Here is a 16,921-nt window from a genome sequence, read left to right as displayed (position 1 = left end):
GCCACCGGGCAGGAAAGCTCAGGCCTCTCCTCAGCAGCTCAGAGAACCCCGCTTTAGGGAGGCCTGGAGGCCCGTCTTGGGCCCTGAGAGCCGGAGGGGGAAGGCCCCAGGCAGCTCTGCCGTCTTGGGGCAAGGGGGCTTGGAAACACAAGCGACAGTGTGCTCTTCTAGATGGGGCCTCTGTCGTGCTCACCTGACCACACTCAGTCCCACCGCAGGGGAAGCTGGAGGGGACATCCGGCCCAGCTGGGATGGGCATACTAAGAGGCCATCTATCTTGTGCCCTCCTCTCCGGCCAGGACAGCACCCCCACGTGGCACCCGTGCACGTGTTAGGTGCTTTATGCTACAGAAAAGAGATACATACCTTGGGGGGTGGGGGTCCCCCCGATGTAAGAGCCAGGAGTCAGCAGGGCCAGCCTCCCCTGGCTCAGGCCACACAGGCAGAACCAGAACAATGGCCCAGCGTGGTTGGGAACACAGTCTGCCCAGTGGGGTGGCGTTCCCACTGTGGCACACTAGAGTTGGCTTCCCTCCTGGAGGAGGGGCAGACGTGCGCTGCCTCGTCCAGCCAGCTGGGGGGCGGGGTGGGGGGGTGGGGAAGTAATCTCGGGTTCCTCAACACACAGCCTTCCCCGAGACGCCCGGGTCCACCCACGGCCTCCTTCCCCGGGGACGGCGGCCAGGCAGCCTGGATTGTGGCCTCGTCAGCACAGCCCCAAAGACGAAGAAGCACAGGCAGGACATTCAGTCACCAAAAACTCCCTCAGAGAAGGCCGCCTTGTCATTAGGAAGTGTGACAGGCCAGTTGGGGTAGAGCAGGCCCTAAGCCTTGCTCCCCTCACAAAAGGTGGTTGCTAACCTGTTCTGCCTAAAAACGACCGCGAGAGATTCACGAAGGCTGTGTGCCAGGCTTTGTTCCAGGCTCTTTACGTGTATTAACTCACCGTCGCCAGCGACCTTCGGAGGAAGTCCTGTTATTATCCCCGCTTTAGGGATGAGGAAACTGAGGCCCAGAGAGGTTAGGTAGCATGCCACATTTACTGATAAATGGCAGGGTCAGGACTTGAACTCAGGCCGTTCTCAGGAAGGAGAAACAGAGGGGAGCCAGCAAGCCTGGGGGTGTGTGGGATCGGGTAGGCTCGGAAAGGGGGGACACAGAGAAGGGACTTGGGAGGGCAGAAATGTCCAGGAGAGGCATAGAGCCATTTCCGGTGATGTGATCGCATGGATACAACCCCCTTTCCTCCAATTCGCTTCCAAAGTTTCAGTCAAGTTTGCACTGCTCACTGGTTATTTTTGTGCAATGCAAAGAAATACACTGGTTTTCATAGCTGGTGTTGACAGAAAGTGGGGACCAATACTGGTCCAAACGGTAGCCTCTAGCCAGGCTGGAGGACCACGGGCTCTTGAAACCCAGTTTACGTCAGAGTTGGTCCAAGTGTTCTTTTTTCTTCTGAGTTTTCTTTCTGTGCGCAAGACGGGAGAGAGTGGAGCGCCCGTGAAGGCCTGTGCGTTAATGGCTCACTGGTGTCTTCTGTGCACGGTGAGGGACTCACAACGACCTGGTGAAGCTGACGGTCTCCAGGCTTTCTGCGCCCGTGCCCAGCACACCAGGGCAGCTCTTCCAGAACCAGCGTAGGCTCTGGCTTTGGTGTGTTTTGCAAGCTGGCCTGCTTGGCGGGTTAACTTCACCTGGGCACAGACACTGGCGCCTCCCCGTCGAAGGGTCCGCTCTCCTGGAGCGTGAACCCAAACATGGTGGTGAAATGGCTGCGGTGCTCCTGGCCAGGCGTTCCTCGTTGCCCCGGAGATGGGGTCACAGGGGGTCTGCCCTTCCCGCCTCAATCCATGCCGTGCGACACAGTGCTTAGCGGACAGCCCTCCGGGATTGGCTGCGTTCGATGTGAATTCTAGTGTTTGCGAGATGCTAACCTGCCTGCGCCCACCCAGCGTCCTCGCTGGTGAGGTGCCCACTCCTGGGGTTAATTTGTTTTTATTGAGGTATAATTCACATCCCACAAAATCACCCTTTGCACAGTGTACAATTCAGTGGTGTTTAGGACATCCTTAGCGTTGTGCAATTATCACCACTGTCTAACTCCATCATCCCAAAAAGAAACCCTGTACCCACTGGCACTCACTCGGGATTTCCCCACCCTCCAACCCTTGGCAACCACTAATAGACTTTCTGACACTTGCCTGGTCTGGATATTTCATGTGAATGGAATCATACAATATGCGGCCTTTGTGTCTGGCTTTTTCCACCCAGCATAATGCTTTTGGAGTTCAGCCCTGTTGTGGCATGATTACGGTTAAATAATAGTCTGTTGTGTGGCTAGGCCACATTTTAATCATCCATTTATCAGTTGGTGGACGTTGGGGTCGTTTTGGCTATTATGAGAAATGCTGCTGTGAACATTCATGTACAAGGTTTTTGTGGTTTGGTTTTGTTTTTAAAGTTTATTTATTGGGGCGCCTGGGCGGTTCAGTCGATTAAGCGTCTGACTTCGGCTCAGGTCATGGTCCCACGGTTGGTGGGTTCGAGCCCCGCGTCGGGCTCTGTGCTGACAGCTCGGAGCCTGGAGCCTGGTTCTGATTCTGTGCGTCCCTCGCTCTCTGCCCCTCCCCTTCTCGTGCTCATAAATAAATAAACATTTAAAAAAAAATTTAAGTTTATTTATTTATTTTGAGAGAGACAGAGACAGCACAAGTGAGGGAGGGGCAGAAGGGGGGGGGCGGAGAGAGAGAATCACAAGCAGGCTCCACAATGTCAGCGCAGAGCCTGACGTGGGGCTCGAATGCACAAACCACGCCCATGATCGTGACCTGAGCTGAAACCAAGAGTCAGGCACTTACCTGGGTGAGCCACCAAGGTGCCCCCATGTGCGAGGTTTTGTGTGAACACGTGTTTTCAATGGTCTTGGGTGGGATTGCTGGGTCAAATAGTAATGGTAGCTTTCTGTGGAACGGTCGCACTGTTTTCCACAGGAGCTGCGCCGTTTTTATGTTCCCATCAGCCATGACTGTTCCACATTTTCACCAACCCCCGTTATTATCTTTTTGGTGATAATGATTCTGGTGGCTGTGAAGTGGCATCTTATTGTGACCTGGGGCTGCGTCTCCCTAAATGATTAACGACGTCGAGCTTCTTTTCGTGTTTATTGGCCATTTGTCTATCTTTTTTTTTTTTTTTTAATGTTTTTATTTCTTTTTGAGACAGAGAGAGACAAGAGCACAAACGGGGGAGGGGCAGAGAGAGAGGGAGACACAGAATCTGAAGCAGGCTCCAGGGTCCGAGCCATCAGCACAGAGCCCGACATGGGGCTTGAACTCACAGACTGTGAGATCATGACCTGAGCCAAAGTCGGACGCCCGACTGACTGAGCCACCTAGGCGCCCCGGCCATTTGTCTATTTTATTTGGAGAAATGTCTCTTCAGATCCTTTGCCCATTTTAAAAGTCGGCCTATTTGTCTTTCTGTTGTTGTCATTGGATTACTGAGAGGGTAAAAATGGGAGAATGTGGGCAAAATGTGTGACCCAAGGCCAGGCACACACGGTCAACACCCACTAAACCCTGGCCATTATTTTTTACAACTCATAAAGTGAGTAGTGACATTTCAGATGCAGAGGAGTATAGGGCCCCTCTGTGGAGAAAGTTCCACAGCAGAAGGAAAGAGAGCACCGGCAGAGTGACACTTCTAGAACTTCCTGGAGCCCTGTAGGAGCCTCCGGGAGACAGCGAGCTGTCATGTGGGGCCTCCTCAGAGGAAGTGCTCGAAAAGATAAGGCAGGAAGAGCACTTGAATGGCGCATGAGTGTCCAGTGGCCGCTGGGGCCAGGGTTGAGCTCCCGGAAGCCTGACAGAGAGAAGGGTCTGGAGCATGGATGCCAGGAAGAAGCACCAGGCAGATTGAAGATAAAATCAAGAAGGAATGGAGGCCGTCTTAAGAGGGATTAACTAGTTCCCATTTGGGAGGGAGCTACTGAGGGGACAAAAGTCCTAAGGCTCTGCAGAGGGAGCCAGCCCAGCATGTGGACGGGGTGGGGATCAGTGCAGGTGGCCAAAGCAGGCCCTGCCGGAGCAGAGTGGGTAGAATAAGCCTGCAGCTCTGGGGACCAGATCTTTCCTTTCTCCCGTGCTCATTTCATACCCCCGTTGTCCGTTAATTAGAAAAGCATTGTATCAGGGTGCCTGGGTGGCTCGGTCAGTTAAGCGTCCGACTTCGGCTCGGGTCATGATCTCACGGTCCGTGAGTTCGAGCCCCGCGTCGGGCTCTGTGCCGACAGCTCAGAGCCTGGAGCCTGTTTCGGATTCTGTGTCTCCCTCTCTCTCTGCCCCTCCCCTGTTCATGCTCTGTCTCTCTTTGTCTCAAAAATAAATAAACGTTAAAAAAAAAAAAAAAAGAAAGAAAGAAAGAAAGAAAGAAAAGCATTGTATTAACAAGGACCCAAACAATTTGGGTTCAACTACTTTTTAAAAATCACCCCAGACAGGGCTGGTCCCCAGAGCATCAGCTGCTCCGGCCTTGCACTCATAGCCAGGACCCTGCCCTCCAGAGTCTCGAGGCTTGTTGAGGCCATCACAGGCGTCAGTGACGATGCAGAAATAGATCTTCTGATAAACAGTGCAGTGTTCTTTCAAGTAACTTAAAAAAAAAATAGTGTTAAGGGGATCCTGGGTGGCTCAGTCAGGTAAGCATCAGACTTCAGCTCAGGTCATGATCTGGCGGTTTGTGGGTTTGAGCCCCACATCGAGCTCTGTGCTGATGGTGTGGAGCCTGCTTGGGATTCTCTCTCTCTCTCTCTCTCTCTCAAAAGAAATAAATAAACTGGAAAAAAATCTTAAAAAAATAGTATTAAGCATAATGTGCAAAGAAGAATAAAGAAAGAAAGTAATCACCCACCTATTGACAGACAAACGTGAATACTGCTAATTTGTACGTGTACCTTCTCATTCTCTTTATTCCTCTTTCTCCAGGGATGTAGAAATCTCTGTAATATTATATCTAGCTATACGCACATAATTTTGGTCTGTGTTACATTAACATTCCTCAGTTGGTTAAAAATTTTCCTAAATATCATGTTTAGCGGGCGCCAAGATTCTAGCACAACATGTGCCACAATTGATGAAATGACTTGTGTGATATGGCATTTAAGTCGCCAGCAGTGTTTTATTGTTATAAATATGATGGTGGTGGAGGTCTTTGTGCAGAATTGTGACGTTTCTGGGTATAGATTCCCAGAGGTGGAATTATTGGATCAAAGGATAGAAATACTTTTTAGATTCCTGATACAGAAAGACCAACGGCTCTCCAGAATGTGGTTCCACTTTGTGCTCTGGTCGGCTGTACAAGAGAGTGCCTACCTCATTCCAGCGGCCGTGTGCTGAATCTTTGCTCCTAAAAAAACATTATTAAGTTGCAAGGTGAAAGGTGGTTAATACCTGTTCATTTCTCTTTGCATTTCTTGATTGCAGTCGTGGTAAACTTGTTTGACAGGTGCGTTGACCTTCATCATTCCTCTTCCGAGAATGGTCTGTCCATTCTCTCTGACATTTTGCTTTTGAAGCTGCCGTGTGGTTTTTCTGTTATCTGTTTGCATAAAGTCTTTGTATCACATTTGTTGCAAATATTTGCAATGTGGTTTCCCTTTAAACTTTGATTTTCTTGACATTCAGAGACTTTTCCCTTCTTTTTCCTTTGTGATTTTTTCTCTCTTTCTCCTTTGCTTTTAAATGTAGAGAGTCCCTCCGCTCAAGATATTCTGGGTTTTTTTTTTTTTTAGTGGGAGGCAGGAGGGTTAGGACAGGGCCTTTGGAACTTGATAGACTTGGGCTAAGGAGGACTCTGCCTGTCCAACCTCCAGCAAGTTGTCTAATTCCACGGGCCCTTGGTTTCCTTATCTGAAAACCAGGCTAAGAATACCTTTTGGGGTGCCTGGGTGGCTCAGTCGGTTAAGCGTCCCACTTCAGCTCAGGTCATGATCTCACTTGTGAGTTCGAGCCCCGCATCAGGTTCTGTGCTGACAGCTCAGAGCCTGGGGCCTGCTTCAGATTCTGTGACCCTCTCTCTCTCTCTCTGCCCCTCCCCTGCTCATGCTCTGTCTCTCTCTGTCTCTCAAAAATTAAACGTTTAAAAAAAATTGTTTAAAGAATACCTATGTAGTAGTGTCATTTGGTGAATTGAATTTAAGTGTACATCACGTGCAAAGTATTTGGGAAAAACAGACGGAGAGATGATAAATTTTTCATTTTTGTATGTTTATTTATTTATTTTGAGAGAGGGGGAGGGGCAGAAAGAAAGGGAAAGAGAGAATCCCAAGCAGGCCCCATGCTGTCAACACAGAGCCCAACACAGGGCTCAGTCTCACCGACTGTGAGATCATGACGAGCCGAGATCAAGCGTTGGATGCTAAACCGACTGAGCCACCCAGGTGCCCCCAGTTTTTTGTTTTTTGTTTTTTGTTTTGTTTTGTTTTTTACATTTGACACTTTAATCTCTCTGGAATTAATTTAATGAGTAGCGTAAGCCAAGGATGTATGTGTATTTTTTTCAAGTAGCCAATCATCTTTCTCAAGAACTTTCACCGAATGATTTACTTCTTTTCCTTTTCTGATTCATCCTTCACTGTATAGTAAGTCTTATATATCTCTTTCTTGCCTGTTAACCCTGCTCTGCCTAATGTCTGTTTTCTTACATCACTATCATGCCAAATGCATCACCACGATTTTATAAACGATTTTATTTTAGGATTTGCACATCTATCGTTTTCAAGTATCCTTCCAGGCGAACCAGCTAATAATTTTGTCGAGTTGGGAAAAAAGACAGTTGCACCTCCAATTAGAATTCCATGAAATCCATAATATAACTTGCGAAAAGGGACATTTTAGTATTAGTCTTAATGACAAGTATAGCTACCCCTATTTAAAATTGTGTCATTTTCTTCATACAGATCCTTCATATTTCTTGTTATGATTACTTCTGATTACTTTACAATTTTGTTAGTTTTGTAAATGAAAGCTTTTCCCCTGCAGTTACCCTTTTGTGGTAACTGAGAACATACAGGAAAGTTACAGTTTTCATGAATTCACCTTTTATTCTGTTACCTTACTCCTCCTTGTTTCAAATTGCTTTTCATTTGCTTCTCTTGGGTTTTCTTGATGGACAATCCTGTTGTATGTAAATTGTGATCATTTTGTGGTCTACTGTCCAAATACTTATAACTCTGATTTAGATTTCATAATTTATTACATTGGCCAGTATTTCTAAAACACTGCAGCAGAGGGTATTGGGAAGAGAACATATCTACCTCAGGAAGTTCTATGAGAATCAAACGTGACAGTTCCTGGAAAGAATTTGGTACAATACCTGCATGGAGTTAGCACTTGATAAAAGTTAGTTGTTGCTCGTTGTCACGTTAAACAAGGACCCATCTTTTCCTAGTTTTATAAATAGTTTTGAATGACAAGTATTGAATTTTATCAAGTGCCTTTTTAGTATCTATTGAGATAATACATTGTTTCCCTTATTTCAGTATAATAGCTTAATTTTATAAAGTCCCTAACATTGGGGTGCCTGGGTGGCTCAGTCGGTTAAACATTTGACTTTGGCTCAGGTCATGATCTCATGGTTTGTGGGTTTGAGCCCCGCATCGGGCTCTGTGCTGACAGCTTGGAGCCTGGAGCCTGCTTCGGATTCTGTGTCTCCTTCTCTCTCTGCCCCTCCCCTGCTCACGTGCTGTCTCTCTCTCTCTCTCTCTCTCTCTCTGTCTTGCAAAAATAAATAAAATGTTAAAAAAAAACCCACTTTTAATAAATAAATAAATAAAGTCCCTGACATTAACCATTTTTGCATGGTTAAAATTAACTGGTTTTGATCATGACAACTTTTGATTGTATTCTGAATTATTTAGGATTTTTGTGTATATGTGCATAGGTGAGATCGATTTATGTGATTTGGGTCAGGTTGTGGCTTAAGAGTCATATAAGTTTTATAAAATATGGACACATTTATGTGGCATCATCATTATTAAAAAAAGTTGGGCAGAGGTGCTTTTCCTCAGAGCCACTTATAGAGATCATTTTTATTTTTCATTTATTTTTTATTTTAAAAAAATTATTTATTTTTTTAAATTTTATTTCTTATTTTTTAAAATTTACATCCAAATTAGTTAGCATATAGTACAACAATGATTTCAGGAGTAGATTCCTTAGTGCCCCTCCCCCATTTAGCCCATCCCCCTTCCCACAACCCCTCCGGTAACCCTCAGTTTGTTCTCCATATTTATGAGTCTCTTCTGTTTTGTTCCCCTCCCTGTTTTTATATTGTTTTTGGTTCCCTTCCCTTATGTTCATCTGTTTTGTCTCTTAAAGTTCTCAGATGAGTGAAGTCATATGATTTTTGTCTTTCTCTGACTGACTAATTTCTCTTAGCATAATAGCCTCCGGTTCCATCCACGTAGTTGCCAATGGCAAGATTTCATTCTTTTTGCTTGCCGAGTAATACTCCATTGTATCTATATACCACATCTTCTTTATCCATTCATCCATCGATGGACATTTGGGCTCTTTCCATACTTTGGCTATCGTTGATAGTGCTGCTATAAACATGGGGGTGCATGTGTTCCTTCGAAACATCACACCTGTATCCTGTGGATAAATGCGTAGTAGTGCAATTGCTGGGTAGTTCTATTTTTAGTTTTTTTAGGAAGCTCCATCCTGTTTTCCAGAGTGGATGCACCCGCTTGCATGCCCATAAAAAAATTTATTTTTAAGCAATCTCTACACCCAACTTGGGGCTTGAACTCATGATCCCAAGATCAAGAGTCATATGGTCTCCCAACTGAGCCAGCCAGGTGCCCCAGAGATAATTTTTAAATATTTCAGGTGGTTGGGTGGCTCAGTTGGTTAAGCATCCGACTCGATTTCGGCTCACGGGTCATGGGATCAAGCCCCGCATCAGGATCTGTGCTGATAGCATGGAGCCTGCTTTGGATTCTCTCTCCTCTCTCTGCCCCTCCCCAAATTGCGTGCGTGTACTCTCTCTCTCTCTCAAAATAAATATGTAAACATTTTTTTTTAAAGTTTTTAAAAAAAAGCATCTGTGCTTTCAGAAACCCCTATTTATGCGTGTATGAGGACAGAGATCCTTCTTGTCTCTTATCTTTCCTCCCTGTCTTTTCTTTCTGTACTGAATTTCTCGAACTTTTCTTCCCCGTTAACATTCCCCAGGACACGAGCTGTTGTGGTATTTAGTGCTGACTCGTGAACTCCACGTTTTCTACTTCTGATCACTTTTCCTTTGTCTCCTGCTGCTCAGTTCTCACAACTGACTTTTCCCACACCAGCAATGCAATGGTGTGCTGAGTTCACAATCAGACTTCTCCAGAATGTCTTTTATTCTTTTCGCAGTGATTCTGTGAAACATGGAGGTAACGCCTTTGAGTCCTTAGAAAAATGATGCCCTTCTTTTGAGTGGCGATATGTTTTCATATGTCTGGTAGTTTTTCTTTTCTGACAAAGAACTGTCAGGAAACATCAAGTCAGATTCTTTTGGAGATCAGAGTGGGTTTTTGCCCAAATCCTCTTACTAGCAAAAAAAAAAAAAAAAAAAAAAAAAAAGGATCAGCAAGATTGGGGGTGGGAGCCCTGATCCGAGATCTAGCTGATGGGGGTAAGTGATGAGGGGTGTTATGGCCTCAAGGATAGGTGGGCTTCCTCCCAGGGGTCTCATATAAGGAACAATTTGCTGGACCCCCAGACTGCTGGGGCAGGGTGCTCAGCAGACCCCCAACAGCACTCTGGCTGCCTCCCCTCTGCCTCTCACCCGGCCACCTGGCCTTCCCTCACCTTCTCTCTTCTGAACTAATGGCTTCTTATAATTCATCCATTTTCTTACTCTCTTTCTCTGGGATTCTTTGAGGTTCTGGTGGTGAACGGTGAACAAACACTGTTGGTTCCTAGGGCTGACACACATTTTCCCTTGTTTCTATACGGTCCAAGTGGCTTTTTTGAACACAAGGTTTCCACCCCTTGTTCTCCCACCCCATCTTGTCTACAACACTTAAGGAAGAAAAACAAAACATGTACAAACAGCACTAGAAATTGAACTGATATGTAACAAGAGTTACAAAGGGACTTAAAAACAATTATAGGGCATGCTAAGCCAATCAGCAAAGCGAGACAGAGACACTCATGAGGTTCTTGAATTTTAGAGTTTGATTTCTGCCTCTTTCTCTTTCTCTCTCTTTCTCCCCCCATGGGGCTGGCCGTGGCGAAGGATGTTTCTGGGTATGCTTGTCAGTGTTTATTTGGCTAGGAATAGTCATACAGATATAGTCCTGTTTATCTGACAGAATAAAAGTGCTCTGATATTTCTTCCTACTTCTGTTTCCTTGTCCTCTTGCATTAAAAAAAAATTTTTATTTAATGTTTATTTATTTTTGAGAAAGAAAGAGACAGAGTGCGAGCAGGAGAGGGGCAGAGAGAGAGGGAGACACAGAGCCGGAAGCCGGCTCCAGGCTCTGAGCTGTCAGCACAGAGCCCAACGTGGGGCTTGAACTCACCAACCGCGAGATCATGACCTTAGGTGAGTTGGACGCTCAACCGACTGAGCCACCCAGGTGCCCCCGCTTGTCCTCCTGCATTTACGTATAACTTCCCCAACCATATTGGGATTGATCAGGAAATGCCCTTCCCGGGAAGCATCTTCCCTCTTAGAACAGGATGGGCACCTGCTGTCACCTGGCAGCTGTTGGGAGTCATGCGGGAAATTTGCTGTAAGCCCCACGTCATCTGAGGTGGGACAGCCTCCTCCATACCCAGCCCGGCACCATCCCAACGTGGGTCTCCAGTGGGACTGTTCCTAACACATTCACCTTGAAATGCGACCTGCTCACTGGAAGGAGTAGCAGCCGAGGGCCTGTGTTAGCACCGTAAATTGTTACTGAATCACCCCAAAAGAGCTGGGAAGGGCTGGATGACGCAGCCAAGCACGTTGTCTGGATTGCGTTCCCGTGTGGTCGTTGTCAAAGCTGATAGAGTCGTGGAATCTTCACTTGAAACATTTTACATGTGAGATTGTGCATGTACATGTCGGTTCCACATCTCTATGTGGAGATATGCTTGTATGTACACGTATATGTGTGTTGTGTGTGTGTGTACATGTGTGCATTTGTACAACGTTTGTCATCTGGGACCAGAATGCGGTGTAGCGGCTGAGGAGTGAGGGAGACCAAGGAGTGCCCCCCTCCACCTGCTCACGGAGCCCCCGGAGCCCCACGGCACGCAGTCTGGAACAACTCATCTCCTGTGGGCTGTGTGTGTGGCATGAGAGGTGGTGGTGGTGACGTTGTACATTTTCCCCACAAAGACCTGAAATGACCCGGCTCCGGGGTTGGCTTGTCTGGCCCTGTGCACCGGGGCTGCTGAGATATCAGTGTCTAAGGGGCAATGTCCTCTCTTCCTCTCGGACTAGCTTCTGAATCCTGGTCTCTTTGAACAGCATGGAAATGAGTCTGTCTTTCCTAGAACTTCTCTGAAAAGGCCCTAACAGCTTGTCTGCCACACTTGATTAACTGAAGGGCCGTTCCGGTTCCGTGCAGCTGTCTGTCTCCTTGGGACCCTGTTCTTTTGCTTTAGGGGCTGGTGTTTGGGGCCTGCTGAACTTCTTGCACAAACCAGCTGCCCTCAGCCAAATGAGACTCTTCTGGCCCCGGTGTCATTTGCATATCTACTGGAGGAAGTGTCGCGAGAGCCAGCAGTGAAAGATAAGGGGGTAGCAGGGCGGAGCCACTCTTGGCATTTGTTGCTGGCTCTGCACAGGGGGCTGAGGCTGGAGGGGATGGCGACGGGGGGCTTGGACTGGGGTCCTGGGGCCGTCCTCCGTTTCTGGGACCTGTGCGGGAGGTGACGTGGCAGTGGCCTAGAGAGTCATCCCTGACATCTCTGACATAAGCCAGGTGCGCTGTCAGCTCAGGCTCTGGAGACAGGGTGCAGGTTGCTGAGAATTCAGAGATGAGACAAGACAGGAAAAGAAACTTCCCTGTGAGAACTGAACCAGGTGGAAGTGAAATTACGCAAAACAAATTCTCTAAAACTTTCTTGAAATATCCATTGGTTCAAAAGCCAAAAAAGATTGTAAAATTGACCACATAAAATCGTAAAACACAGCTAAAAAAAAAAAAAAAGTCCCATGAGCACTGTCAATGACAACTCCAAAATAGGGTAGCATCTATCAAAGTCTGGCAAATAAATAAACAAAAGATGGTCTTAAAAAATGTAATTCGCAGAAAATGTCAGTTTGTAAAAAGAAATTCGCAGAAAAAGAAAGACAACTATGAAACATAAGAGAACGCGTTCAACCTTCCTCATAAAGAAAGGCAGATTAAAGTAAGCGATCATTTTTCTTTCACCTCTCAGATTTGCAAAGATTGAAATGTCTGATAACAGCCAGTTGGCAGGGTGTGGGGAAACAGACATATCCGGTTAGTGGGAGAAAAAAGTGACACAGCCTCACGGGAAGGCAATCGGTAGTCCCTGTCTCAAAATCTAGAGCCCGTGTCCAGCTCTTCTCGTGCCGACCTCCCCACAACCGCTAGTAAATGTCAGCACGTGCAGGGTTTAGCGTGCTCCAGGCATGTTCAAATGCTTTTCAGGGGTGCCAGGTGGCCCAGTCGGCCAAGCATCTGACTCTTGATGTTGGCTCAGGTCATGATCTCACAGTTCGTGAGTTCAAGCCCCACATCGTGCTCCTTGGAGTTCTCTGTCTCTCCCGGCCACGTGCATGTGCTTTCTCGCTCTCCTAAATCAATAGGTAAACATTAAAAAATGAGAAGAAATGGGGTGCCTGGGTGGCTCAGTCGGTTGAGCGTCCGACTTCAGCTCAGGTCACGATCTCGTGGTCTGTGAGTTCGAGCCCCGCGTCGGGCTCTGTGCTGACAGCTCAGAGCCTGGAGCCTGTTTCAGATTCTATGTCTCCCTCTTCCTCTGACCCTCCCCTGTTCATGCTCTCTCTCTCTGTCTCAAAAATAAATAAATGTTAAAAAAAAAAAAATGAGAAGAAATGCTTTTCGTACCTTAACTCATTTAATCGACACAGCAACAGGTAGGTGTTGTTCCTGTCCCCGTTGTACTGACAGGGAGGCTGAATCTGTGACTTCACCAGTGCATGTGAGATATAGGCACAGAGATGATAAAAAGTTAAGAAGCAGCTACTCATCTCTCATCATAGGCTGGTCAAATAAATGATCACACAACCACATGGTAGAACATGAGTTGGGAAGAATTCTAAGATTTTTTTTTTTTTGGGGGGGGTGAGAAAAGCAAATTTCAGAACAGCATGTATGCTATGATATTATTTGCATTTAAAAAGACAGGGACATATAAGCTTGCATGTATGTTTAAAAGTTCCGGAATGGCTTACAAAAAGGAGTAGTAAATCTAAGAAGTGGGGCTCCACAGGAGCAGGAGAAGGAGACATTTATTTTTCATCCTTTACCTTTCTGCATGGTTTTAAATTTTTAAAAATCGGGGTATAATTTTAAGATCTAGTTACCCAACACGTATAATTGTTGAGCAGAGTGCCAGGCACCCAGTAGGGGCTGAGTAAGTGAAACTCCTGTAACGAAGCTGTGTCTTGATGGCGGATTCCTTTAAATCAGACCACGAAGCTGTCAAGTGCCAACGTAAATCACGCGCAAAAGACCCCACTGCCTTTCTTCCTAAAGTTCCTTGGGTGTGGAGGGGGCGGGGAAGGGGGCTTGGTACAGGACTGCTTGATGTCAAGGCCGATCTCCACCTCGGTATGATCAGCTCCAAAGTTCAGAGACATCATGCCCAGATTCCTCCAGCCAGGTCAGGAATTCTCCAGAGAAATGAATTCTCTTGCGTGGGTTCTGATAAAGTCTTTGGTCTATTTCAGGTATCGGAATTGTGTTTACACGTACAGGATTCTGCCCAATGAAGATGATAAATTCACTGTCCAGGTAAGCCCTTTATCAACCTAGACACCTGGCCCTGCGTGGAGCCCGTGTTGGCAGAAGTAGGTGACAAAGAAGAAGAAGAGGAGAAGAAAAGCCTGTGCCCCAGACAGCCTGGACATGAGGGCCCGGCTGAGCCTCTTTCTCCCCCAGAAGTCTGTGGTTGGGGGTGGCTTAGTAGCTAAACTATGGCCCTGCAGAGTAACCCCGCTCCGTGACACGAGGAAGCAGGCCTGACAGACATTAACTTGTGTTCCTGAGTGCAAAGGAGAACGATGGTGAGGAAGGATGCCCAGAGACAGAGGAAGGGGACTGTGGCTTGTCAATTCTTTCCTTCAGGGAGCTCAGCTGAGTGAAGGTCAGTGGGCCAGGGAGGAGAGGAGGGGGAACTTCCAGGAGAACAGACCGTTTTTCCTGAGGGACTAGATGATTGCCCGGCGGGTTAGCGTGAGATGGTAACTTTCACTTCGCAGACGCCTGTTCTGCCCAAGGCTGATGCTCATGGCACCTGGCTGCACCAGGTGAAGTCCAAGTGTGTAAAATTTGCCGTTAAATGTTAACAAAGAATCAGCTGCACAAGTCTTTCCAAGTCTGGAAAGACCACCCTACACATAGTTTGCATGACAAACACCACGGGCTCTGTGTGACCGCAGTGCATGACAACCAAGTGAGGTGGAGGCCAGGGGAGCTATTTTTATCTGGCTGTGTTAAGAGAGCATGGGGGTGGTCAGAACAAAGGAGGTGATGCTCTCAGTGTCCTCAGCAGGGACAGAGGAGTCACGCTCAGTTCTCGAGAGGCACCAACAAATGGGGTTCACCTGTGTGTGGAGCGGAGCGGAGGAATAGAGCAGGGCTGGGACACCGTGTCATGTAGGAGCAGCAACAGGGTCTGTGGGGTTTAGTTGAAAAGAAAGTAAAAGTGGAGGAAGAGAGGTGGGGCCCTATCGTTGATTCCAGAACATGAAGGGAAGGATGCATTTTGTCCAGAACTAGATGCAGTTATGGAAACAGGGCTGGACTAGAGGGCAGGACAGCAGGCGAGTCCCTGGGGCACAGGTCACTGGAAATGTGTCAAGAGGGAGAAGCTGTGTGGAGTGGAGCACCTCTGGGGAGAAGCTGTGTGGAGTAGAGCGCCTCTGGGGAGAACCTGTGTGGAGTAGAGCGCCTCTGGGGAGAAGCTGTGTGGAGTAGAGCGCCTCTGGGGAGAAGCTGTGTGGAGTAGAGAGCCTCTGGGGAGCCTATTTACAGGGTCAAAGGAATCACTTCAATGAGCCACTTGTCAGAGAGTGATGTCCTAAGGGCATGCTTGAACCAACCCAGGGGGTTGTGAAGCTGCCTCCTCAGGCAGCTGGGGCTGTTTGATGCAGGGGCTTCTGGGAGATACAAGTTTGGGCTCACTCAGAATTACTCCACCCGGTAGAGGTCAGGCTGAGAGCCGCTTTTGGCTTCTTCGTCCTTTCCACATGTGCACCTACACCAGTATCTGAAGAGTATCCATCTGAAGAGTTCTGGCTAGCCTGGGGTGTCCCCCTGTCTCAGCTTGGTCACCAGGGATGAATAGCACATCTAGTATAAGACTGTCCGTTCATGTCCCCGGCAGCCACTGACCGCTGGTACGGTTGTCTCTCACGTGGGCTCCTCACCTGCAGGGTGAGGCCTCGGGGAGGCCCGTGTGGGGCGGGCAGTGGGCCTCAGCTGCCTCTACCATTTTACGTATGTCTAGGACCGTGTGAACTTTCCTGGCCGGGTTGGCATCCCTGACAGGTGGTTTGCTGAAAGGAGTCTACACTCTCTTAAGTTAAAAGTTGGTCAATGCTTTTGATCTTTTTTTCCCCTTGTGGTTTCTTCTTTTCCTTCAAAGGGCAGAAGACTTTAAATATGACTAGGCCTTAAGCTGGAAAAGACACAACTTTGTGGCTTCTTGTATATACAGCGGTACCCACGACCTGTAAACACGTATAGACTGCGTCTAGTGTGCCCCGCCCCTCCCTCCCCCCACTCACCTTCGCACCCTTGCTGCTGGGTGGCCTGTGTGGCTGTGCGTGGCGGGGTGGCGGGGCACCGAGGGAGAAGGCCTGGACTGGGACCAGAGGGTTTGGGGCCCTGCACCCGGGTGCAGCCTGCCGCGACTCAGCCCTTCTCTGTGGGTCCGCTCTTTCTCCCACCAACAGGTGCACTTCTCAGTTCCAGTCCCCAGAGGTAATCTGGGTGGCTCAGCCACCAACAGCTTTCTCTGCACAGGCCACTCGGGGGCCACGGGCCTGTGTGTGAACGGGCTGCCCGAGCCACTACCTGCCCCACAGTCAGAGTGTGAGGACAGAGGGTTACCTGAGGCCACGCTCAGCCAGGGCGATGGGCGGGCAGGTTCCCTAGAAGAGCTGGGGCCCTGCTGGACACGTGTGCTCCCGACCCCGGCACCGGGCCTGTGACCTCTTTGGTGGCCAACAGCAGGTAACCAGGGTGCGGGGATCTGTGAGGATGGGCAGCCTGTGGAAGCTTCCACGCCTAAGGATACACCTTCCTACAGAAAGACAACACCTTACCGAAATAATGAGAGTAGCTGGCTGCTGAGGAGCTAGTTAAAGCACGTGCCCCATGAGGCCAAGTCAGAGACTCGACGGGGCCTCAGTCCTCGGTCCTCGCCAACTGCCGCTTATTTTAACTCTGGTTCCTCTTTTCATGTCGAGGCAAAACCTCATACTCTTTTCTGAGCTGAGCCACAGTTTCTAAATAACTCATTCCTTACACCTGAGTCTGCTCAGTGCCACCAGAATGTGAGGCTCCTAAAATAAGAATCGGGCCTGAAAAACTTGGCCAAGTGAAGCGGCAAAGGCTTTACTGGCTTTCTCATGTTAATTGCGTCCGCTCTTCTCCTGGGGCTTCTGTCTTTTTGGCAAAACCAAAGGGCCACTCCTGGTCCGTCCATCCGTCCGTTCTTTG

At 48.1% G+C, this 16,921-nt stretch overlaps 1 protein-coding gene across 2 annotated transcripts in view; it reads left to right on the top strand.

Moving 5' to 3' along the window:
* INPP5D (inositol polyphosphate-5-phosphatase D) overlaps positions 1-16,921 on the top strand; it is a 121,294-nt gene that overhangs the window by 3,483 nt on the left and 100,890 nt on the right. For both annotated transcript variants that reach the window (XM_078450771.2, XM_078450772.2), the window contains exon 2: positions 13,924-13,987. In XM_078450771.2, the coding sequence (XP_078306897.1) occupies positions 13,924-13,987 (64 nt within the window). The remainder of the gene's footprint in view (positions 1-13,923; positions 13,988-16,921) is intronic.

This window comes from Panthera onca, chromosome C1 (genome assembly GCF_046562875.1).
Source record: "Panthera onca isolate mPanOnc1 chromosome C1, mPanOnc1 haplotype 2, whole genome shotgun sequence".
Classification (NCBI taxonomy): Eukaryota; Metazoa; Chordata; class Mammalia; order Carnivora; family Felidae; genus Panthera; species Panthera onca.
This window is presented reverse-complemented; position numbering and strand designations above follow the sequence as displayed.